Source organism: Hemicordylus capensis, chromosome 1 (genome assembly GCF_027244095.1).
Source record: "Hemicordylus capensis ecotype Gifberg chromosome 1, rHemCap1.1.pri, whole genome shotgun sequence".
Lineage (NCBI taxonomy): Eukaryota > Metazoa > Chordata > Lepidosauria > Squamata > Cordylidae > Hemicordylus > Hemicordylus capensis.
Genome location: NC_069657.1, coordinates 119,567,679 through 119,594,073, shown reverse-complemented (window position 1 = coordinate 119,594,073; position 26,395 = coordinate 119,567,679). Strand labels below are relative to the sequence as shown.

At 44.9% G+C, this 26,395-nt stretch overlaps 1 protein-coding gene across 13 annotated transcripts in view; it reads right to left on the bottom strand.

Moving 5' to 3' along the window:
- DENND2B (DENN domain containing 2B) overlaps nucleotides 1-26,395 on the bottom strand; it is a 300,704-nt gene that overhangs the window by 24,884 nt on the left and 249,425 nt on the right. For all 13 annotated transcript variants that reach the window (XM_053271120.1, XM_053271139.1, XM_053271128.1 and 10 more), the window contains 3 exons: nucleotides 25,955-26,032; nucleotides 21,587-21,727; nucleotides 19,608-19,756 (listed from right to left, as the gene is read on the bottom strand). In XM_053271120.1, the coding sequence (XP_053127095.1) occupies nucleotides 19,608-19,756; nucleotides 21,587-21,727; nucleotides 25,955-26,032 (368 nt within the window). The remainder of the gene's footprint in view (nucleotides 1-19,607; nucleotides 19,757-21,586; nucleotides 21,728-25,954; nucleotides 26,033-26,395) is intronic.

Below are 26,395 nucleotides of genomic sequence, written 5' to 3'. Positions count from 1 at the left end.
AGCCTCAACATGACTTCGGGAGATCCATAACGGATCCCCCACACTTCTTTAAAAGGTAAAAGAAGCCAGGGCATTTTGACTGAAGATGTAGTGCTGGGGGAACCCTCCATTATGTTCCAATTACAATTGCCCCTAAAGATGTTATTGAACCATATGGTAACTGTATGTTTTCTTGTACACAGTTCTTCCATATATATGGCTGAGGAAGAGGGAAACACTCCCTAAGCAGGGACCCCTTCCTTGGGTGATGCACCCATATCCTCTCGCACAGAGGATACTCCTCCAGGGAGTGGGGGCCTCCTAGTAGTGAGTGATTCAGTCATTAGGGGCACAGAGAGATGGGTGGTGCAAAGCCACGTGGTGACTTGCCTGCCTGATGCAAAGGTTGTGGACATCACACTGCATCTAGGTGGGCTGTTAGGCAGTGCTGGGGAAGAGTCAGCTGTCGTAAAGCACGTTGGCACCAACGATGTTGAGAAGTGCAGTCAGGAGATCATGGAAGCCAAATTTAGGTTGCTTTAGGTAGTATGTTGAAGTCCAGGACCCCCAGGGTAGCCTTCTCTGAAGTGCTACCTGTTCCACACATGCAGGGACAGCGAGAAAGGTGGAGCTGAGGGGTCTCAATGTGTGGATGAGATGGTGGTGCCAGGAGGAGGGGTTTAGATTTGTTAGGCACTGGGATACATTTTGGGGAAAGTGAATCCTGTACAAAAGGGATGGGTTCCACTTGAATCAAGATGGGACTAGACTGCTGGTGCTTAAAATAAAAAAGGTCACAGAGCAGTTTTTTAAATGACACCTGGAGAATTGCCGACAGGAACTGGGAGATATCTGGTTCGGCCAGCAAAATCCCCTTTCGTGTGGGGGTGCACAAGTTTAGGATAAACCAGAAGGGGACAGAGTAGAGCCAGGAGTTGAGCACAAGGAAAGACATGACAGCTTGCCAAAAAGGTTAAAGGCTGGTAAGGGGGATAGCACATGCCAACCCCAGGTGAGAGCATATAGCTGTCTATATACCAATGCCAGAAGCCTCTGAGCAAAGATGGGTGAGCTGGAGTGCTTGAATGAAAACATAGATATAGTAGGTGTAACAGAAACATGGTGGAACACTGACAACCAGTGGAACATGGTTATTCCTGGATATAAACTCTGTAGAAGGGACAGGGAGGGGAGGATTGGGGGAGGAGTGGCACTGTATATCAAAGAAGGGAAAGATTCCAACAAGCTAGAAAACCTAGGACAGGAGTCCTTTACATAATCATTTTGGGTAACATTAAGAGGACTGAAAAGAAATGTGTTACTATGGATGTGCTATCGCCCTCCCGATCAAAATGCTGACAGTGACTAGGAGTTGCAAAAGAAAATCAGGGAGGCATCAAGGAGAGACAGGGCACTAATAATAGGTGACTTCAACTACCCACACATAGACTGGGTAAATTCACATTCAGGTAATGAAAGAGAGGCCAAATTTCTAGACATGCTAAATGATAGTGCCTTAGAACAGTTAGTTGTGGAACCAACTAGAGGGATGGCAACCTTGGACTTAATCCTGAGTGGTGCCCAGGACCTGGTGTGAGATATCAGAGTTGCAAACCATTGGGAATCAGTGACACTTGTGTGATCCAATTCAGCATATATGCAAGTGGAGAATTGTCAAGGAAGTCAAACACAGATGCGTTGGACTTCAGAAGAAGAAATTTCTCAAAAATGAGGGGACTGGTAAAAATTTATTTATTTATTACATTTATATCCCGCTCTTCCTCCAAGGAGCCCAGAGCAGTATACTACATACTTAAGTTTCTCTTCACAACAACCCTGTGAAGTAGGTTAGGCTGAGAGAGAAGTGACTAGCCCAGAGTCACCCAGCAGGTCTCATGGCTGAATGGGGATTTGGACCAGGGAGACTAGCACTCTAACCACTACACCACGCTGGTAAAAAGGAAGAAGAAAGGGAAACTCAGGAGGGTCAAAGCCAGACTCGGACTGGCCCACAGGGCAACAGGGCATATTCCCGGTGCGCCCTACCTGCACGGCACCCCGTGCCCCAACTCCCACCATTAATTACCTATTCTGCTCAAAACTCTGCAGTCTCCCCACATACATTCCATCGTCCTCTCAGTGCCCCCAGTCCGGCCCTGGTCAAAGCATGGAACTTATTTAAAGACTATTGAAATAAGTTACATTCAAGAAAGCATGGAACTTATTTTAAAAACACAATACTAGAAGCTCAGTTGGAATGTATACCAAGAAGGAGGAAAGGTACCAAGTTTAGGAGGATGCTGGCATAGCTAACAAGTAGAGTCAGGAAAGCTATAAAAGGGAAGAAGACTTCCTTCAGATTCAGAAAATAGAAGTCCTGCCCAAATGAAGAGAACAGAAAGGAACATAAACTCTGGCAAAAGAAATTTAAAGAGACATTAAGGAATGCAACAAGAGAGTTTGAGGCGCATATAGCTAGAACAGTCAAGATGAATAACATAAACTTCAAATATAGCAGAAGTAGAAAAACTGCCAGGGAGGCGGTTGGCCCCTTAGATGATGAGGGTGTGAAAGAGATTATTAAGGAGGATAAGGAGATTGTAGAGAAGCTGAATGAGTTCTTTGCATGTGTCTTCATAGCGGAGGATACTGACCATACCCTCTCCAGAATTGAGCTTTTCAGGTTTAGCGGCTGAAGAACACTGTTCCCTCTAAGGCATGCACATGCTCGCGAGTTTTTGGATGGCCAGAGATTATTAAGGAGGATAAGGAGATTGTAGAGAAGCTGAATGAGTTCTTTGCATGTGTCTTCATAGCGGAGGATACTGACCATACCCTCTCCAGAATTAAGCTTTTCAGGTTTCGCGGCTGAAGAACACTGTTCCCTCTAAGGCATGCACATGCTCGCGAGTTTTTGGATGGCCACTCAGTTCATTTTAGATCCCGCTCAGATTGAATCAGAAAGGCCCCATTCTGAATGCAAGTGCACGCGCACTGCCTTGATACTGCCGCCTAGAACAAAACTCATTCTGCACCGAGATGAAAAAAATTAGAGGAGCCACTGAAGAACTGGGCAAATTTAAGATAACAAGGGAAGATATTCTAAACTGTTCTGAAAAACTAAACATTAACAAATCACCAGGGCCAGATGGCATCCACCCAAGAGTTCTGAAGGAACTCAAATGTTAAATTGCTGATTTCCTAGCAAAAATATGTAACTTGTCCCTACAATCAGGCTCTGTACCAGAGGACTGGAAAGTAGCTAATGTAACTCTGGTTTTCAAAAAAGGATCCTGGGGGGATCCAGGAAATTACAGGCCGGTCAGCTTAACTTTGATGCCTGGTAAATTGATGGAAAGCATACTTAAGGACAAAATTGTTAAACTTATAGAAGAAAAGGCCTTGCTGGGGAAGAACCAGCATGGCTTCTGCAAGGGCAAGTCTTGCCTCACCAACCTTTTGGAATTCTTTGAGAGTGTCAACAGGCATGTGGACAAAGGTGATCCAGCTGACATAATCTACTTGGACTTCCAAAAATCTTTTGACAAAGTCTCTCACCAAAGGCTCTTGAGTAAACTTAGCAGTCATGGGATAAGGAAACAGGTCCATGTGTGAGAAGGTTCATGTAACTGGTTGAAGGACAGGAAACAGAGGGCAGGAATAAATGGAGAGTTTTCACAATGGAGGAAAGAAGGAAGTGGGGTCCCCCAGGGATTGGTACTGGGACCAGTATTCTTTAACTTGTTCATAAATGATCTAGAAGTTGGGGTAAGCAGCAAATTTGCAGATGACACTAAACTATCTCCAAAAAGATCTCTCCAAACTTGGGGAGTGGGTGACAAAATGGCAAATGCGGTTCAATATAAGCAAGTGTAAAGTGATGCATATTGGGGCAAGGAACCCCAACTTCACATATATGCTAATGGGATCTGAGCTGTCGGTGACTGACCAGGAGAGAGATCTTGGGGTCATGGTAGACAGCTCATTGAAAGTGTTGTCTCAGTGCGCGGCAGCTGTGAAAAAGGCTAATTCCATGCTAGGAGTCATTAGGAAAGTGATTGAAAATAAAGATGCTAATATTATAATGACCTTATACAAATCTGTGGTGTAGCCACATCTGGAGTACTGCATACAGCTTTAGTCACCTTATCTTAAGAAGGATATTGTAGAACTAGAAAAGATACAGAAGAGGGCAACCAAGATGGTCAGGGGTCTGGAGCACCTTCATGAGGCTTGGCTACAGCATCTGGGGCTCTTCACCTTGGAAAAGAGGCAACTAAGGGGAGACATGGCCAAGATGTATAAAATTATGCATGGAATGAAGAGGGCGGACAAAGAGAAATTTCTCTCTCACACACAACACTAGAACCAGGAGTGATCCATGAAATTGAAGGTCAGGAAATTTAAGACCAACAAGAGGAAGTATTTTTTCACATAGTGCATAACTACTCTATGGAATTCTTTGCCATGGGATGTGGTGATGGCCACCAGCTTGGATGGCTTTAAAAGGGGGTTAGACAAATTCATGGAGGACAGGTCTATCAATGGCTACTAGTCTGGAGGTTGAGGGCCACCTACAGCCTCAGAGGCATGATGCCTCTCAATGCCAGTTGCAGGGCAGCAACGACAGGAGAGAGGGCATGCCCTCTCCTCTTGCCTGTGGGCTCCCCAGAGGCATCTGGTGGGCCACTGTGTGAAACAGGATGCAGGATTAGATGGGCCTTGGGCCTGAACCAGCAGGGCTGTTCTTATGTTCCATGCAACATATAGCAACTTTGAGGAGGTGGGGTACATATCAGGAAAACATGGGGGGAAGGGCAAAGCCTGCCCTTCCCCCAGCACTGCAGCCTTGATCCAGATCCTTCTTACACATGACCACATTTATCTTTAAAAAAAAAAAAAAACACCCCAAAGAATATTCAATCTCACATCTAATTGCCCATATGCTATTTCAGGTCACCAACCTAGGCTCTCCAGCTGTCACCGGACTACAACTCACATCACCTCCAGCCAAAATTTATTTTCAGATTGGCCACCTCTGCACTATTCACATAGCATTAATGACTTAAGCTGGACTCTAGAAGAAGCAAAGATTGTGTGAATCAGGCTGGAAGCTCTGTGTTGTCACCGCACTCCTACAGCACTCTTGTACACTCTTTCCCAGCAACAGTGCTTTTCTGGGCTACCAAGCCACCGACATGCTGGCTGCCAAGCGCCCACAGACCAGTGGTTACTGACACCAGGTTCTATAATGATCACTGTTAGTCCAAAAGTCCTTAGCAGAATCAGCATTCCGGGGCCAGGGGAGGCGGGAGACAGTTATAATTGCTGCAGAAACTCATTCCTGGAAGTTCCCTAAGAGTATCTCATGCAAGGTCCAGCACAAACTCCAGCAAATCCAACAATTATACTGGGGAAATGCCATGTTAAATACTGCTCCGACTGCTCCCTTCAGTACAGCTGCAGCCCAACATATCTAAGAGGCCACCTCTTCCCTTCTATCCCATATTTCTCTAAGAGCAACATTCTCTTAACCACATCATCTATGTGCCAAGTCACAACAGGCACATGAAGAGACATTCCTAGTGGCAGCTCCTTCCTACTGTGATATTTGCATGCTTCAAATGTTGCCACCTGCCCCGAGTCTTGTGGATAGGGCAGGATATCCACTGAACTAAATACACTGGACAAACTGACCACATTCATAGAAAATATTCTGCTTTTTAAAGTATGTGTGTGCTTTCCAGTCCAGTACTTCCTCAAGTGCATAGAAACTCCAACGTGCACATGCAATCCTCTTGCCCAAAGGAGTTTTCTCAACTAGTTTAGCAGAAGGGTAGATCTGCAGACAGAGTTCCCTCTCCCATTCAATGAATTTAGCAATACAGAGGGCCTTGGATCAAGGTAACCTACTTTGACCATGACTATTATAACCTTGTCTACACAAGGATTAATGCAGGCTCCTTATCAAACATTCTCCTTCCATTACTGCTATCCAGCATGTGACGTGTTTGCTTCAACTCTTATCTTGTTGAATAAAATGTATTTGATTTTAAAAAACACACACACACACAATGATCTGATTCAGGAAAAGAAAATGTGAGGCATGCTTCAAGCTCCCAGGCATAATTTTTTAACTCACTTCTAATGATTGTGGAAGTTGCCATTGTAACTGATCAACCCAATAAGCACAAGTAGCTAAAAAGAGCCACATTAATCTAACAGCAGGAACACAAACATTCCTTAAGCGTTCAGAGCATACTCCTTGCTTTCTATAGAATGCCCTTTTGTAACATGCCCTCCTCTTGAAGGCAGGGCTATGACGTAAATCAGCACTAACGTCCTCTCCCATATGTAGTTCCCACGCTTTGGGGAGCTTTCTGCTTTCAGCCACTTCACTAGTTTCCTTTTACAAATCTTTCAGTGGCCTGGCTCACTGGAAGATAATTCGATAGTCATATGATCAAAGACATTTACACGTATATGTCAATCCTCTTTGGTTTTGATTTCCAGAAGGGTAGTCATGTTAGTCTGTTGCAACAAACACAATGAAGAGTCTTGTAGCACCTGGAAGACTAACACAGTTACTGTGGCATAAGCTTTCATGAACTGTTATGCTCTAAGGTGCAACAAGACATGGTCATTTTCTCTGGTTTTGGTGTAACAAGGAAAGATATTCGCTAGATTCAAATTTATTTTATTTATTGTTAAATTTGTATACCACCTTTCATTAAAACAATCCCAAAGCAGTTCACACAAAAACTAAAAACAAGACTATAAAAATAACACAAATACAAGCATAAGATAACCATACAAAATGCAAAGAAGCAGCAGTAGAGACAATGATAGCAAAGCCTGGGTAAAAAGCCAAGATTTCACACGCTTTCTAAAAACTGTGATGGAGACCGAGGAGCGAATAGCAATTGGGAAGGCATTCCAGAGTCTGTGGGCAGCAACAGAGAAGGCCCTGTCCGTGTGCATGACAGCCGAGCCTCCCTCATTGTCAGCACCTGAAGCAGAGCCCCCTCAGATGACCTTGTCAAGCGGGCAGCAACCCTCAGGAGCAGGCGGACCCTCAGGTATCCCAGGCCCAAACTGATAAGGGCTTTAAAGGTCAAAACCAGCACCTTGAATTGGACCTGGAAACAAAGTGGCAGCCAGTGCAGCTCTTTCAAAATGGGTGTGGTGTGATCCCAACAGGCAGCTCCAGATAAATCCTAGCTGCCGCATTTTGCTCTAGCTGCAGTTTCCAGATATTCTTCAAGGGCAGCCCTACATAGAGTGCATTACAGTAATCCAGCCGTTACATGACTAGGGCATAGGTAATTGTGGCCAGATCTGTCTTCTCGAGAAAGGGATGCAGCTTGCGCACTAGCCAAAGTCGTGCAAAGGCATGCCTGGCCACCGCCTCCAACTGAGCTTCCAAAAGCAGAGCCAGGTCCAGTAATAACCCCAAGCTGCATACTTGTTCCTTCAAGGGGAGTGCAACCCCATCCAGAACTGGTAAAATCTCCTCACCCCCACTGGCTCTCCTACTGACAAACATTACCTCCGTCTTGTCTGGATTCAGTCTCAGTTTATTAAGCCCACATCCAACCCATCACGGCCTCCAGCCCCCGATTCAGGACATCCACTGACTCCCTAGGATCAGGTGACAAGGAGAGATAGAGCTGAGTGTCATCTGCATATTGCTGACAACTCAGTTCAAGTCCCCAGATAACCTCTCCCAGAGGTTTCATGTAGATATTAAACAGCAAGGGGGCCAAAACCAAATCCTGCGTGACCCCACAGGCCAATGGCCACGGAGCCGAGCAACAGTCCCCCAGCACCACCTTCTGGATCCTTCCTCCAAGAAAGGACTGGAGTCACTCCAAAGCAGTACCTCCGATTCCCATACTGAGGAGGCAGTCCAGAAGGATATCATGGTCAATGGTATTGAACGCCGCTGAGAGGTCCAACACAACCAACAGGGATGAACTCCCCCTGTCTAGTTCCCGGCGTAGGTCATCCACTAGAGTGACCAAGGCAGTTTCAGTCCCATATCTGGGGCGGAACCCAGATTGAAAAGGGTCCAGATAATCCATATCATCCAAGACCATCTGTAGCTGGGACACCACCAAACGCTCAATCACCTTGCTCAAAAAGGGAAGGTTAGAAACAGCTCTATAGTTGTCCGGGTTGGAGGGATCAAGGGTGGGCTTTTTAAAATAATGGTCTTACCATCACCTCCTTGAGACACGATGGCATCCTGCCCTCCCTTAATGAAGCATTAATAATCACCTCCAACCATCTGCCTATCCCCTCCCTGACAGCTTTTATTAGCCATGAAAGGCAAGGGTCAAGAGCACACGATGTCGCCTGCACACTGCCCAGGATCTTGTCCACATCCTCCGGCTGCACCATCTGAAAAAGAATCCAGCACAATAGGGCTGTAGATGATTCCTCTCCCATTACCTGGGGGGATGTGTGGATCAATGTCTTTGCTACACGAAACAGCTCTGCTGGTCTGCACTGAGCAGATACAATGGAGGTGGAGAAAAAGCATTTCTTCACCGCCCCCACCGCCATGGAGTAGTCCCTAAAATGTGCTCTGGCCCATGTTCGGTTGGATTCATCACAACTCTTCCTACAGCATCATTCCAGCCGTCGCCTGAGTTGTTTCATCGCCCGAAGCTCTGAGGAAAACCAAGGAGCAGAATGGGCTCCACCAAGCTGGAGAGGCCGTTTAGGTGCAACCGTGTCAATAGTACGGGCTGTCTCTCCATTCCAGAGATCAACCAGGGCCTCGATAAAGTCACCAGCTCTGGACACTGGAAACTCCCCAAGGGCTGTCTGGAAACCAAGCGGATCCAAAAGACTCCGGGGGCGGGCCATTCTAATCAGTCCACCACCCCTGCAGAGGGCAGATGGAGCAGTCAAACTAAACCCCACCAGATGATGATCTGTCCATGACAAAGGAGTTATCTCAAACTCCCCCACCTCCAGATCATTTATTCCCTGGCCGGCAAAAACCGGATCTAGAGTATGTCCTGCCATGTGAGTAAGGCCCGATACCAGCTGAGATTGGCCACTGGTTGCTATGGAGACCATGAAATCCTGAGCTACACGTACTAGGGGGGCCTCAGCATGGAAACTGAAATCCCCCAAGACAATAAGTTTGGGGGAACCCAAGGCCACCTCCAAGACCACCCCCACCAGCTCAGGTAGGGAGACTGAAGTGCAGCGGGGTGGTCAGTACACCAGCAGAATCCTAGTCTAACTCAGAGGCCCACCCTCAAGGACAAACACTCGGAATTCTCAGATTGCCTGACCAGGCACCTGGAAATGGGAAAGATCTCTCAATAGATGACTGCCACATCCCCTCTCCGACTGCAACATCCCCTCTCTGTGTGGCTGTTGAATGATCAGGAAACCTGGACGACAGAGCCTTGAGAGAGACCAACCCCACCCCCCAGCTCATCCAACCAGGTCTCCGTCACACATACCAGGTCAGCATGCTCATCCACAATCAAATCGTGGATGAGAGATGTTTTAGCGTTAACTGAACTGGCATTCAACAGCAGCACCCTAATTGTTGAGGGAGTGTTCTCAGAGCTCTCTGGGGCCATAGGGTTGGGAGAAGAGCTGGAAAAAGGAACAGCCCTCAATTGCCTGGACCGTTTCTCCCTGCAACGGCCTGCCCAACTCAACTCAACTCAAATAATCAGGTCTGAATAGCTTTTACAGGTAGTTTAGGACAAATCCAAGCTCTTTGGGCAGGTCTATGTGAAGCCTTCCATACTGTTAGTCTGGTATTTTAGTACTAAACCACATGAAGGAAAAAGGTAGGAAAAGGAGACACCATGTTGCACATGTTTTGCACAATATTCCTTTGGACGGATTGTGTTGCCCATGCTGATACTCCAGCCATTCCGACAGTCAGCTGTGCCAATTCACAGTCCTCTTGATTTTCTATCTATTGATTGCTGTAGAGAATATTGTGGATATATATGCAGTTTTACATATATCATTGAAAAATGGGTGGTGCAAGGAGAGAACCACCATATGGGGGAGAACTGCAACTTTGGCTGAGTTCAAATGTAGTGACAAGCCATAGTCGTAATCCAACCATGCACAGAAGCTTTAAACTTATCCTCACACATGAAGGAGGCAGTGAGGGCAAGGCCATGATTCATGCCTGCTTGTGCATATAGTGGCTGACATCATGACTAACACTGCACACAGGCAACCAAGAAGCATGCACAAAATAGATCCAATCCCATTTCAGCAGCATGGGCAGGGCAATTTTTGCCAATCACCCCTTTTCCCATAAACACTCTGTGCAATCCAAAATTATATCTTTGAAGGCTGTGGGACTGCATCCACTGCAAATGTGCTTCTTTTGACTGCACACATGGAGGATGTTCACACGATTGTAGAAAATCAGGCTAGCCTCCGCTAGCCCGATTTCCTACAATCGTGTGAACCACCAGGCTCAGGTGCGAGCCCGGTGGTTCTTGAGCGGGTAACCTGCAAACCCACTCCGCAAACCCGGGTTTTGGGATTGTGAGTAGCCGCGGCGCACCTCTGTATCGCTGCTACTCATGAGTAGGCCCCCAGCGGGAGGCTGAAAAGCATCCCCAGTATGCCCTGCACACTTGCGCAGGGCATACTGGAGCTTCCGGGGGCCACATGACCCCCGAAATCCCCAGCCCCCGCCGGCTCCATCACAGAGCTGGCAGTCGTGTGGGCAGCCGATCCGGCCACCTAGGGCTCCCGCCCTGCTCATCCCCGCGAAACTGGCAAAAGTGGGTCTCACTGATCGTGAGACCCGCCTCATGCAGTGTTACTAGAGATGTCCCGCTGAAGTGGGACTGCACCCACTACACACATGTTTCTTTGGATGTGCAAGGTTAACTGGGATGTCAGCCAATGGCAAAAGGTTTGTTATGTGCATGAGCAAGAATGAACCTCAAGTTCATGCCCCCCTCTTCGCTCTTGCTTCCTGTGGGAGGGAAGGAAGTTTAAAGCTTCTGTTCACAGTGTGCAATTAACCAGTTTCCCATTTTGTTCAATCAGATTCTAGTTTGTTACGTAACTATAATTTGTACAAGCCAGTTTCCCATAGTTAGACAAAATGGAAAACCATGGCTTATTACAACCAAGAACAGAGGTCTGAATTTCCTTCTCTCACAAACAAAATAGGAGGGAAGTGAGTTATGGGTAAACCCATGTTTCAAGCCTCCTCAGGCATACAACGATAAACCATGATTTGTTGTTATAGCTGAACTGGGTCCTTGACTGCTTCTTGAATAATCTCATTGTGATTACTATTGGGGCCAAACCTCCCAAAGTTCTGATCCACAAAAGAAGAATTATTATCCAGACACTTTCGCTTTTCGAATTGGAAACAAAGATACTAAAGGGGGTCCAAACAGCATTTTGCAGCGTGGTGAGCATAAGTGGGAATCATTGACTCTCCTTTAATCCAGATCCATTTACCCTACCGTGATACTTAGCTAGACTGATTATACTGTAAGCATGAGTAGTATGCATTAGTTTCAGGTAGGGTGTGTGTGTGTGAGAGAGAGAGAGAGGTGGGGGTGCGGGCCTCATAGTGGCAGAGATGTAATAGACATCTAGTTGAGAAATGGTCCATTCATATGTGTAAACTGAGGTATGGCTGCAGTCTGAAATACCAGTATCACAACTGTACTGATGGTGAAACCACTTTTCCATCTGGACTCATACTGAAACTAGAATTTTGCAAACTACCAAAAGTCTTCCTAAAGAGAACTAAGTGATGAGATGTAAAACTGTGATCTAGGACCTGTGTTTTCCCACAAATACATTTGAACTGCAGCTGAAAACAAGTGGTTTCCAAATAGATTAACTGAAGACACAAGTGGCCTTCAACTATGGATCTTTCCCATGAAAATATAAATAGCACCTGCTGAAGCTTCAAGCAGCAATGCAGTCCTAAATGTGATTTCAGTTGTAGATTCCCAAGCCTCTTTTCACGATCTGTGACATGGGCTTGTAGGCAGGCTGCGGGGAAGGCGGATTTAACCTACCTTCCCCGCAGACGATCTCCTCTTCTTTCCTGGGTGGGCGGATCTCCCACCCAGACAAGCAGCAGCTCCCTCTGCAGCTGATGGGGTCAGGGTGCTGGGACACACTGCCTCACCCCACCCCTCAGAACGCCAATAATGCACCACACAAGTGTGTGGTGCATTATGGGAATCCCCGCTCCCCAAGTGTGCCAGCTGCAGCTGCCTACAAGCCCAAAATGAGGTTAAGCACAAAAATGAGGTTAAGGGAGCGCTCACTCCCTTAACCTCATTTAGAAGGGTGGCTAAATAGGCAGGTTTGTTACCGTGCAGCCACTGGGATCGACCTGCTCCCGGCGGTTCACACGCATGTGCAAAACCAGGTTGGGCTCCCTTAGCTCGGTTTTGCACACATATGTGAATAGCCTCCCCATTTTAGCCAAAGGCAGCAGCATGTGCTAGCACATTAGTACAATACTGTTAATTAACACTATTCGCAGGCTCATAGCCCAAGGGGGGTGCCGACTCAGATAATCTATAATCTATAAACCAATTTAACTTGGGTCACATGTTCTGAAGAGAGTTTAAATTCAAGGATGTTGATGCTCAGAAGGCAGCTTAAATCCAGCTTTTACTTGGACAAGTGTACTGTGAATCTAATTTCTAACTCTGGTTTCAGGAGACAACCAGATTAAAATCTTAGAATCCATTTTTACCTTTTCTCAAACTGGAGAAATACATGCTATGCCTACATTGTTACAAGATTCTCTTGAAAATATCAAAAGAAGAGCATGAGTCACTGTTGCTAGCCATAACAGAAAAATGCCAGCTGAAAAAATGCTGAGTAAATAGCTGTGACCGTGAGAAAAGTCCCCAAGATGCAGAATATGCGAACACATGCATTCAGGGACAATGGTTATATTCAAAGTCAGAGAACGGAGTGCAGAGATTAGGAGCAAACCACAGCAGAAGATGACTGGGCGGCATTTACAGGAAATTCTGATGCTAAGGAACATTTAAAGGATAATGTTTCAGACACAGGAAACAAACAGCCTTGGAAGGTGACTTCAAGCCAAACAAAAGCCAAGATATTGCACAACACTAAATAAGTTTCAGGGCAAGTTTCCAGCAATGGTTTTTCATGTGATCTGTCCAGGATATAAAGCAAGCACCAGGTGCAGTCCTAACTCCATCTTGCCTGGTGGTGTTGATTAGCATTCCACTTTGAGTTTTGTTGCAATAAAGTTAGTACCTCATTGAAGGTCCTTTTCCACAACACCTGGACAGACACTGAGAGGGACAGGCACAATATCCTATTCTGAGAAGCCCAGCAGCCATGATGTCTGCCAAGTGCTTAAGAAATCTGCTGTTCCTGCAGTTCTAGGCAGACAGAGTAACCGAGGGCTTATTGGGCAGTATTCGAGTTGGTGGATCCAAATTGTGCAGGTCTGGCTTGATGTACACCCCCCCCCTACTTTTATTCTTTTTTAAAAGTGGCCCACACTCAGAATATGGTATTGCATATTGGTAATGCTGTTGTGCTAGCACAATGATATAGTGCACTTACATTGTGCAAAGGGCTGTCTGTTCCAGACTAGTTCTTGCACTAGCAGAAGATGTTGACAGACAGTACAACGCATTGCACAATGTTATGCACAAGCTTCTGTGGGTCCCAGAGAAAGTCTTTCATTAACGGCTGTGCAACATCGTGGAGCACCACAACTTTACACAACTCTGCAAACTTAAGTGAGTTTGCGCAACCTCTTTTGTGCTAACACAACATTAGTCTGGATGTCAACCACTGTGTTTGTAAGGTAATCTACATCCTTTTAAAAAGAAAAAAAGAAATGGGAAGGAAATGTGAAAGAGACAGTGGCTTGGATCCAAAAGTGCACTTCTGCTAGTGGAATGCATCTTCTGCTAAGAGAAGAGCAGTTTCTGATTTAGCAGAAGAGCATCGTGTGAGAAAAGTGATCCCAAATAAAAAAGAGTTCCTCCATTTGCACAAACTCTTTTCAAACCTTTCTAATGGGGCTCACAGAGTTTATGTTCTACAGCCTCTATCTCCCTAAATCAGCATGTTTCTTCTTCCATGATGCAACCCTCAAAACACTGTTGCTCTTCACTGAGAGCCATCTTCCACTAGTATTTGCACAGGAGTTCACAGACCAGCATTAAGTTGTCTTCTCCTTCTGCTCACTGTTCTTTCAGACCAAACCTATCTACCATTCAGAAAGGGGAGGAGCTGTGAGCACTGGCACAGTGTGCTGGGTATGGATACAAGTATGGGGCCCCAGTTCGGAGGATACTGGTGTTATGGTGCTGTTGTCGTGAAACTGATAAGACCTCTACCACCACCTACAGCTGTTTGCTGCTGTCAAGCCATTTGTTCTTTTAGAAATTAAACCTCCTTGCATTTGGTAATACATGGCTTTGAACAAACTCTTATGATTGCAGTGCAGGCCAAATCTGCATGCAAAGAGACAAGTCTGTGACAAACTGCAGAAGGTTTGGATGATAAAGCCAGAGTAGGGGGCACAAAGTGAAAAGGAAGTGCATACTTTCCTTATCACATCTGCCAATTATCAACTCTCCTCTTGCACAAAACTGCTTTAACTGTGGCTACAGAGTGAAGAGTTATGCTTAACTCCTCAGTTCGTCAACCATCTACTTTTTTCCCCATGAAAGCAAGCCAACATAAACCTCATGTTGAAAAGACATGAGCATATTTAAGGACTTCTCTTGCTGGGCATTGTGCATGAGAATTTAGCAAAATCTGTTATGCCGTGATGCCTGGTGAGACTGGTCAACTCTAATATAATAATATGGGTCTTGGATGATCTAGTTATGGTTCCTTGTCATCATGTAGGAGAGGTTCTCCTGTCACTGGGCTGCATGTGCTATTATAGAAGGCCTCTCAGACCTCTATCACTGTGCTGACAAATACACTTATGAAAACAAAGTCTATACGAGAAACAAATAGTTCATGGAACAATTCTTGGTTCTCACTATCATTCTTTTTCATCATAAGGTATATCATTAGGAACATAGAGGAATGGTGCATTGGGGAAGACTACACCTACTTTCAAAGGTAGGGGAACTCTGCTGGGACATGATAGTTAGCAACCATATTCAACATTCTAATTCCAGAACTCACTCTGATGCTGTTTAATAAAAGTTTTCATTCTGTTACATCTGTTGTCTTTTTGTTCATGGGGTCTAGCAGCTAGGAATTTCTTTAATCCCTACTGCTTCTTACTCACTCCAACTGGCCTCAGGATGAGATTCTGAATGGAAAGGAGTCCAAAGACCATTCTGCTTGGTGCTCAGTGTTTGCAGCTTCTCCACCCTTGGCCACTTGCGAGCCAGAGAGGACAAGGAGGAGGGCTCCTAACTACTCCAATCTTCAGCTTCATGGTTACTTCTGGTGTAATGAAATTTGCAGCCAATTAGCATGACTGGAAGAAGAGTGAATTACACAGGTCTGCTGGGGCAATAATCACCAGACCCCAGGTAATCTAGCAAATGAGCATGCGGAAGGAGTGGCTAAAGGAGATGGAAGGGGATGGGTGACACACCCAAAAGGGATTGCAAGTCAAGTGGGAGCCAACTGGCCAATACAATGTTCTCTCTGACTGTTTCAAATGCTGTACTCTCTGTGCGTGGTGGGACTCCCCCCAGCCTTTTCTAGTGGTGATATGAACAAGCTGGCAAACCCCTCTTTAGAATTGGGGTCTGCTCTGAGAACCCAGAGATCCAAATTGAGGCCTATATCTGGGAATGTGTTATTGCAGGAGACAACTAGGATGTGAGTTTTGAATTTGCTGAACTACAGTAACCAAATGGAATTGTTTTTCTCTATAGCCAATTGGTTGTTTTTCCCCCCTTTAGCCAAGGCCTGAAACTTGTTTTTGAACTGTGTTCATCAAGTAATAAGCAAGAAGCTTAATTTGGGTATGTGCTTAAATGCTAAGAGCAATCATATATTAAATGCTGAGAATCATATTTTAGAGGCTATAGAAACCGCATATATAAAGAATGCTTGTGTGTATGGGGACATATTATATTTACATAAGTGATAAAACTCTTTGCTTGATTTGATATCTCTTTGAATAACATTTTCTCTCTGAATAACAATATTCTTGGAACTGAAAGGCACCAAACTCTATCTCTAAACTGACTACAGACCAGTCAAGCTAGGTGTAAACAGGCATGTTTCAATTTAAACTAGTAAACAAGCCAGGCCTGGAACCCACCAGAATGGTTCCCTCAGATATGGTAAAAGGGAGAGTCAAGGATGGGAGTCCGGGGATTGTTTACATTGGGGATGGAGACATGGAGGAATTGATTTGGCTGTCTTTGATTTGAGATATGACAAGAGGGCTTGGGGGGAGGTTATAGAAGGAATGTACATATCTCACCCCCTGCTTAACTCAAGAAAGAACCAGAAGGAAATAGAGAACAAGCAAGCAAGGGAGACTTACTCAGAGCCCAGGGAGTAGGGTGGCTGCCCTAGCCAGGGGGCACAAGCTCTGGCCCTTTGGGTTAGTATGTGAAGACAGCCTGTGCCTTCTAGCCATCCTGGGATATTTCACCTATGCTCCTGAACAGTCCACAACCTCCCGGCGTTTCCTCCCAAGGCTTCCTGAGAGCTACAGACGGCACGGACCAGTAATATGCTTGGCCTTTCAGATTCCAGCAACTCTTTTCCAAACTAACTACCTTCTCTATATTTCCCTCTCTTCTCCCTATCCCATAAGTTAGTTCTATACATCATCGGCCTCTCCAGTGAGGCATATACCTCTATACCTCTCCTGCCTCTCTGCCGCAGCCATCTTGTGCTGGCTGACAGGAAAAGGCATCTGTTGCCCCCTTTCTCTTTCCAGCCCCTCCTTCCCTCTCCACCCCAAGCTGCTTTAAAAAGCATTCCTCTTCCCGTCTCTCCCTCCCTCACTGAGACTGTCATTTTAGCATTAGCATTTTCTGCTCTCTGCCCAAACAGCTTTAGAATGTTTGGGAACAAATTGTAGATAACATCCTAGCTACAGGTGTCCGTTCAGCTAGGCATGTGCCCGAAACGTTTCGGAGGCCATTATAAAGGCCTCCAAAATGTTTCGGGCTAGGGGCCGCTTCAGCGCCAGCGGGAGTAGAGCTTTAAGGGCGGGGGAGGGTGTACTCACCCCTCCCGCCGCATTTCCCCCGCCGGCGCGCTGTCGGTTTTAAGCCCCTCAGGGCGGCAGCGTTCCTCCCTGCCACCCCGTTTCTGCCCTCGACCGGAAGTGCACTCGCGACTTCCGGCCACTTCCGGCCGAGGGCAGAAACAGGGCGGCAGGGAGGAATGCTGCCGCCCCGAGGGGCTTAAAACCAACAGCGCGCCGGCGGGGGAAATGCGGCGGGAGGGGTGAGTACACCCTCCCCCGCCCTTAAAGCTCTACCCCCGCCAGCGCCGAAGATCGTCGTGCACATCCCTACGTTCAGCTGCCCTTAATGAGAGGAAATTGATTTTAAAGCTATTCAGCATTTAGTAGATTACCCGCCTAGAAGGTCAGAAAGAAATGCCGCCTTCTGTTTAGAATTGAAATTGCCTTGCGTTATATTATTGGTATGATTTAGCTGTCATAGGAATTATTGGACTAGTTAAGGGAATATTGACTGAATTGTTTGCATGAGGTCAGAACTGAATAGTAAGAATTGTTTTGGGATGTAGCTAAGCAACTAAACAATAAGACATCTCTCACACAGAAACTGAATTCCTTAGCTGCTTGTTTTTAGTGAGGCTGAAGTGAATTTAGCATCTCTCCATTCTGGCAAGGGAGAATGATTTTAAAGATGCTTTTAACTGCTATTTGAAAACACTGCACCATATGTTACTGGGGAAATGAAATCAATAGGTATTTTGCTTGCACGCTTATTGCTCACATGTAATCATTAAACCTTTAATAAAGATCACTAAAAATTACCAGCTTGGGGGGGGGAGTTCCCTCCCGCCATCCCCGCTTTTCCACCTGATTGCTCCATGACCTCGGTTCGGACCGTTTCAGCCATTACGACAGGCTGAAGTTGGGTGGAACAAAGCCAGCCTGCTTGCAACAGTGGGAGATTACAATCAGAGCTTGAACCTAGGATGTCCTACATGTGAAATCTGCGCTGTTTCAAAGGGCTAAAGTTCCTCATGTAACTCTCTAGGGCCTATCTTATATGGGTAGGACTGTGGGGTGGGGAATGACAAGTAATCCACAGTGTGTCCTCTTGTCTGCTACTATGGCTAGATGGTCAGAGATCTGCTCTGTGGAGTGTGAAGTATGGGTATTAGCCTAGTCTGCTCCCCCTCTTTTGTCTCTGTTGCTGACCAGGCATGCAAAATATGAGCCTTAATTCTACCATTCCAACAAGGCTTGAACCTGCATCATCACTACACAGTGGCCTCAGGTGTGGCTCCTGAAAGAACTCAGTTGTGGCTTCCTTTGTTCCCAATGTCCATTTGCTAAGTAGGCCTCCTCCTTTGCAGTCTGTGCAGGGATTCCTGGAGGTTCTCCACTGCTGGGTCTTGCTGCCTGCAGTACTGGGGGTCATACAGAGGAGGATGCTGCAGCATCCCTATATCAGGCAGGTTGTGTGTTTGGTGTGATGGTGTAATGTCATGGCAGCATCTCCCAGTCATCAAGTATGAATTCTTCAGTCTATGCATGGCATAAGTGTCTGCAGGGGGTGGAAGAGGGGCAGTTGTCCCCTCCCTGGATTCATGGCCATATTAAGCAGATGTTTCTATATGTGTGTGTGTGTGTGTGTGTGTGTGTGTGTGTGTATACATTGTCAGCATGTTGCTTAATGATTGGTGCAGGCCAACAATGTTGCCATGATGAACAAACTGAAGGAATGGCTGTCAGAGTTGCTACATTCTCAGTAATTTGCATTGCCATTGTTCTCTTAGATTTTCTGCTAGCAGTGCCTAAGATCCCAATCAGGATACACTGAAGTTACAAAAATGCAAGCAGCCACTGATGTAGCTGGGATTATAGGATTGCTCCATTAGGAGAGGAGAGTTGGTCTTGTGGAAGCAAGCATGATTTAGCTAAGCAGGTTCATTAGCTAAGCAGGGTCCACCCTGGTTGCATATGAATGGGAGACTTGATGTGTGAGCACTATAAGATACTCCCTGTAGGGGATGGAGACTCTCTGGGAAGAACAGAAGGTTTCAAGTTCCCTCCCTGGCATCTCCAGGATAGGGCTGAGAGAGAGATTCCTGCCTGCAGCCTTAGAGAAGCTGTTGCCAGTCTGTGTAGACAATACTGAGCTAGATAGACCAATGGTCTAACTCAGTAAATGGTAGCTTCCTATGTTCCTAGAATTCAATGCAGGGCAGCATGGTACTATTGATTTATTGATTAATAAGATTACAGCAAAAGTCATTAATGAAAGCTCACACAAATCATTCAGAAAAAAATCATAAGGGATACAATTCCTGGAAGAATTCCAAACCTAATGAATAGTGGTACATTGCTCTTTTTCCCTTCATGCACATCCCCCTAAACTTCTTCCTATGAGAAGACCATGCACTTTTGTACCAAAATTGAATTCACAAGCTCCTTGTGGGCTTACCTGAGTTTATCTGCTATGAAGATCACCCGGCGTTCCAATAGGAGGGAAGCAAAGATTCTGATGATCTGTCGTATACTCAGGCACTTAAAAAGACATTCAAAGTCCACGTGCTCCAGACGAGAGTCCATTGGTCGTCGAAGCTCTATCACCTGAATCCATTCAGCAAACATAAACTTAGTTCTAATTGTCCTGGCTTTAATGGGGGCATCATCTTAAACTTGTGTTGAATATTATGTGACGTTTGAAAGCAACATAATATCAGCAAAATATATAATTCTCTCAGGAGCTTTCAAAATTCATTTCAGCTTTTCCAACACCTTTCTTAGGGCCATGTCAGATGTTATTTAGTCTAATGAGTGCTAATGTTCAGTGTCAGAGACAGCACATACACAAGTATGGGCGCATGGAGGAGCAAGTGTCCTTTTTGCTTTAAGTGAACTTGCCATGAAGCTGATGCAGATACTGGTTTATGATGCTTTAGCACACAGAATAAAACAAGCACTGGCTGCAGTGCTTAGTAATTCAGAGTCCCATTGCACATATGGGGGAGGGGTGATTTTCACTGATTTTTCCTTCTGGGAGCACTCTTTAATATCCCTGAAGTCTGTGTAATCCTCAAGGACATACTTAGGGGTGTTAAAAGACACTTGCTGAGGAAGGAGAGATGGGCAAAAATCACACACACCCCATGTGCACAGTGGTACTTTGAATTACTAAATAGGGGTGTGCACAGAACTGTTTTTGGCAGTTCAGTTCAAATTCAAACCAAATTCGAACTGAACCGACAGTCCATGAACTGGTTCAGTCAAACCAGCCAGTGGTCCGGTCCATTCAATTGAACTGGGTCAAACTAGTTCAAAGGGCTATGCTTGTAAAGGGGAATCCAGAGAGGATTAGGGATGTGCATAAATCAGGATTCATGCACAGATTCAAAGCACATATTTGACACCTTAACAAGTGTGGAGAGCATGCCACACATCTCCATGCTGCAGCGGTGTGCCCCCTAGTAGCCCACCCACACCAGTGGTGCTCCCCCAGAAGTCCTCATGCAGTGGTGGCATGCACATGCTCTCTGCGCATGCCCCTTGAACCGGGTCGAACTGGTCCATAACAGATCAAGTCTCGTTCGGTTCAAACTCTGACTGTCTGCCATTTTTTGAGGCTGGTTCAATTTGAGTTCAAACCAATCAAGCCAGGCTGGTTGAATGTGAACCAGTTCTGCACACCTCTATTACTAAAAATGACAGAAGTGCTTTTCCTCTGTAGCATTAGTAGGGATGTTGGCCACTCATTTCACCATCCATACATTACAATGTAAAAAGAATTGGCTCATACAAGTTATTCATTCAAGCAATCTCTTTTGCTTAGCTAGCTTGGTTTCTATGGCAAAAGTGAAATTACTTTCATCCATAAGATATACAAGGTTCAGATCCCACATAGCATTTTTACAGACCAAACATAGGCAAAACTATTTCAGCATACTGATGTTTAAGAACTGTTGCTGTGCTGGTGATCACTCCACTCTTCTTATCTGTGATGACTTGTAGTTTCCTGACTTTAACAAGTGGAGATTAGTCGTATGGGAAAACACCTTGAGAATGACCTCTAGCTTGCTGACCTTGTGATAAAGGCTGCTTGCATCATAATTTTACAGATAAAAACAAGAGGCCTTGAAGTGTATGATAACTTGTTAAATAAATATAAATTAGATTTCCAAAGTCATAACACAAACACACATCAAAAGTTGCCAAATGAAAGAGTTTGCAATGAAAATTATTATTACTATTGTAACCCCTCATAAGACATGTAACCCCCAGATATGTGATAACTCTCTAGATCCACTTTCTTTGGAAAGCTCTTTAGAAAGATTCACTTTCTTTTTCTCTATTTTTACTGCTTTGGAGAGTGGGTGTGTGTTAGGGTTTTACATTGCAATTTACGGATGGTTTCCCCTGCTGTTTTTTTGTTTTTTGTTTTACCTCATTTCCAGCTCCAGGCAGGAATGTCTTGACTTTAATTGTCTTTCCAGGTGCAGGAAAAGGAGACTCCATCAGGCTTCTCATAAATGGATAAACCAGGGCAGCAGATATTCCCCTCCTCCTTTCAACTTCATCCAGTATCTGATTCATCAGTCAAATATAAAAGAGAACAGAAGCAGCAGAATAACAGGAATATTGCATTATCTTTGATCAGCCTTAAATGCTAGTAAATAGCAATTCTAAATTTCATAAATTTAGATGGTTTAACAGATGAGTGATGGCCAATTTTCTTTTCAGAAATAGCAGGCCTAGGACTGGAGCCTAACTGGTATATCCAGTTAAGAACAGGCTCAAATAAAAAAAAAACTTTATCAGGAAGTATTGCCCTGGTATTCCCCTTGGATCAAGGAAGACATTCTTCATTACAACAGTGTTCCAAAGAGGTTTCTTCCTTTTCTGGAATTCATGCTATCATAAATATAAAAAGCTCTCCTGAAAGCAAAACTCTTGCTAAGGGCTGATCCATATACCAAATAGTTGTGTTGACAAAATGTGGGTGGAATGGATCCATGTAGTGTTTGGCAAGTGCTGAAACTGTTGGGCTACAGACAGACTGTGAAGCCAGCTTGCAACTCAAGCCACTTTTACATCACCACTCAGTTAATTTTTGGCAGCTTTGTGGTGATGCTATAAAGTGCAAGTTGTGTTGTAAGTTGGATACATGATGGAGCTATGCACATGACTACCTGGGAGAACCTTCCTGGGGAAGGTTCAAACTATCTTCCCCCAGACAACTGCTCAAAGTCCCAAATGCATGCGAGTCGAGCACCCACACAACCAGCGCTGCTGGGATGAATTTCCCCACTGCTCCCTGCAGCATGGGTAAACAGAGGCCGGACTTGTCCCAGCCTCCAGAGATTCTGTAATGCATCGTGCAACACGCATGATGCACTGGGGGATTCCACCAAGAGATGGGAGTCTAGGCGCCCATCTCTGCATTGGAGGATACCACCAAGAGATGGGCTCTAAGCGCCCATCTCTGTGTGTGGCTGGGTTGGAAGTAGCCCGGCTTGCACACGAGCAAGTAGCCTGGGTTAAGGGAGCACTTACTCCCTTAAATAAGTCTTTTTAAAAAAAGTCTTTTAAAAAAAGGCTAAAAAGCCAGGCTAGGCAGTGCTGGCCCGCCAGGATCGGGCCCAATCCCGGCATTTCTCACGTGCAGCCTAACCCAGGCTGGGTGTCCCTCACCTGGGTTAGGCTGCACATGAGAACAGCCTCAGTGAATGCACTACCTGTCCTCAACCTACTACATTTGCAATATGGCAACTAAGTTGGGCAAATTGGAACTAAGATTTGACTTCATTTAATTCACTCTCAATATTCCTAAACCATTTGTCTCCCAAAGTCCATAACTGGTCAAAATGCTATATACATGTGTGACAGCTTATTAGATGAACTGCCTGTGGATATAACAATTATTTTACCTATCTAATTTCAGGAATGAATTCCAGGTGCATGATCAATACACAAATCTAGATTCAGGTATGGAAGCAAAAGAGTGGCCATTGTGGCTTCAAACCTAAACCACCTCCTCTATTGCCGCAAATTTGTTTTATTCATTGATTTACCTTCACTTACACTCTGGGCTCAAATACACGGTGCCAAATGCAGAGTTCTCTTATATTTGGCTGCGTATCTATTACAATTTTTCCCTTCACACCCACAGACTTGTGACAAAACATTGTGTTGTCCAAGACAGATAGTGACATCAAATAGAAAGAAAAATAAAAGTTTGCTTCCAAGACCTGTTTCCTGTATTTTCTAATGCTGCTGTGGTGGGATTTTGTTGTGGTTAAATAATTATTAGGGATAACCTTGATGAAAACTACCTATTTAATTTCAGAACTTTTATAAAATGTCATGAGCAGAACAGGAAATGTGTCTAGCAAATCCCTCTGGATCTTGGTTAGTACAAACTTCAGCATAAATAAATTACTTATTTCTTACCTCCTTGTCAATGTGTAGTCTAATGTAAACAACACTCCCATGCTTGGCTCGTACTGTTACACCTTTGGCCAAGGGCACAAATCAGGCTTGGTGTTCTGTGACTTAAAACTGTACAGCCATTTTCAATTCTCTAAAGCCCCGCCCCGGAATCTCAGAGCTGATTCAGAGAGCCAGTTCCCACTAGCTTTATAGATTTTCAGGGCTTGCCAGTAGGTTTTTTTTAATAGACCAGTCTAACATCAAATATATAGCACAATTCTGCAAAAAAAAAAAGCCTTAAAATATTTTATCTTGTTTATCTGTAGAACATCCTTTTTTAGCTGGAGGAAACACTAGGCGTGGAAATAGTGACTTCCCTGAGATTATTCAGTGCATTTATGGCAAGGTGAGATTTTAACTCAGGTCTACCAAGCTCATGCCATACATCCCATTCACTAAGCCAAAGATGCCTTGCATATGGCATATCAGCTATCTGTAGTGACACAATGACAGAACTCATCAGAAAATGCCTAAAGAAATCCTCCTTCACAGTTCTATTCAATCAAACCTTATCACAGTGGGGATACAGGAGATTATTCCCTGTATCCTACCCTATCACAATGGGAATAGGAGATATAGGACATATGAGGGCAGTTCACATGGCCATGAACTGGGTAGAAGATGGGTTCTACCCAGTTTTGGGAGCTGGGCACACTCCTGTTTTGCACTCCTGTGCTTATAAAAAACAAAGTTGGGGGCAAAAAGTTGGATCGTCTGTCAAGCCTCAGCTGGGTAGGATGTGCACACCCTACCTAGACTCCATCCCCAGCTTCTGAATGAGGTAGACGAAAAAACCATCCTACCCAGCTGGGGCATAACAGATGATCATGTTCTCTGCCTCTGACCTTGTTTTTTTACAAGAACAGGAGTACAAATTTGTTGGATAGAACTTGTTTCCTACCCAGTTTATGGCCATGTGAACTGCCCTATGGATTCTCAGACACAGGCAATGACAGCACAGATAGCTCAAATTCCCTTCTAATAAGCACATACTGATTTGGATACATCCTTATATTTGAGAACTTGTGTATTATAGTGTCTGTGATATTATAAACAAAGGACCAGTTTGCTAGGATTCTGTCAAAATGCCCAGGCTTTATTTTGGGTATTTAATGATCCTGGATAAGCTGTTAATTGTTTAGTTTAATGTGTTTACTTTAACTCTTTAGCAAGACTGATGAGTATTTGGGGCCCTATACTGAGTAGGCCCATTGGTCCATCATGGCTACTGTTGTCTACTCTGGACTGGCAGCAACCCTTCAAGATCTCTTTCTGTGGTCTCTTATTTATCCTCTAAGTGGAAATGCCAGGGCTTGAACCCAGAACCTTGTGCAGGTAGACCGCGCACTCTACCCTTGATCTGTGGCCACTCTCTTTGATCCTTCTATGTCAGGGGTGGGGAACCTTGGCCCTCCAGCTGTTGTTGAACTACAACTCCCATCATCCCCAGTCACAATTATAGTGGCTAGGGATGGTGAAAGTTGTAGTTCAAAAACAGCTGGAGGGCCAAGGTTCCCCACCCCTGTTCTATGCAAAGCAACTAATAACTATTGTTAATACATTCTTAACTTTTGGGGTAATAGAAATATCCTCGCATAATAGAACTAACATATGGAATGATCCTGATAAGGAATTATCTTTTCTGTATGGAGGCATGTGCATAGGGAGCTTCCCAGGCTTCCATATCAGTGTTAGAGCTCTACAGTGGCAGCACATGAAACAAGCCTTGGAGGGGGGAAAGGAGGCACAATACGGAGTAGGAAAATTCCAAGCCTGACATCATTCTTTGGGGTGTGCAGACAGTATTTTTGCTCCTGCTGCACAATCATCTGCCTGGGGACTAATGCAGGCTGAACATGGGGGCAGCATGGACCATTACCATGGGGATAAGACACACTAGACATACATCCAAACCCTGAAAAATAGTCTAGCAGGCATTCCCTATATCTGGCAATAAACAGATAGTGGGTTAGTGTTATGCTGGCCCATCATTTCAGGCATGTGTGCCAAGAATTACAACCCAGCCAAAAGTGGCTTTAAAAAACAAAGGGGGAAAGGCAGAGAAAGAGCCAAAACCGACAGACACACACAGACACACACAGACACACACAGATGTTTTTCAAATCTAGATGTGCTTCAGACACAGAAGTAATAAAGCATTCTTTGATAAAGCCAATAATAGAGATGAACTGTCCAGTACAGTAATTCTAAAATAGTGTTATCCATCAAAAAAAAATTTCCCCTCTTGATTCATCAAGTGTTAAGGCTTTCTGTGAGTAGCTAACATGAAGGCAGTGCTTAAAATAAACAAAGAAACCTTACCTTGGAAAATAAGTCAAAGCAACCCAGGCGGCTGATGACACAATAGACTTCGGGTAGGCGTGGTCCTTTTCCACTTGGCTGACAACAATGAAGAAGTGGGGGAAGGAGGTCTGAATTGCATTTTAATTTTAAGCCATTTATTGATATGACTGTGCATTTGGCCACTGTTCTAAACATGAATCTTTCTTTCTTCACCAAACTAGTCACTCTTGGGAAAGCATCATATTCTTTCCCTAAGGCAGGAATCTAAAGGCATGAGGCTTATCCACTTTGGCAATCACTATGCAATGGAGACACTCTCCCACATCATTCCAGCTCAAAGCCAATAAGATACATTTAACAATGTCTGATGCTTGTTTGCTTCTTTTTTCCATGGTACGTAAGCAAAGCAACTTATGAGGAAAGTTGGGAAAGAGGGCTAAAGAGCTTAATTTCTACCGT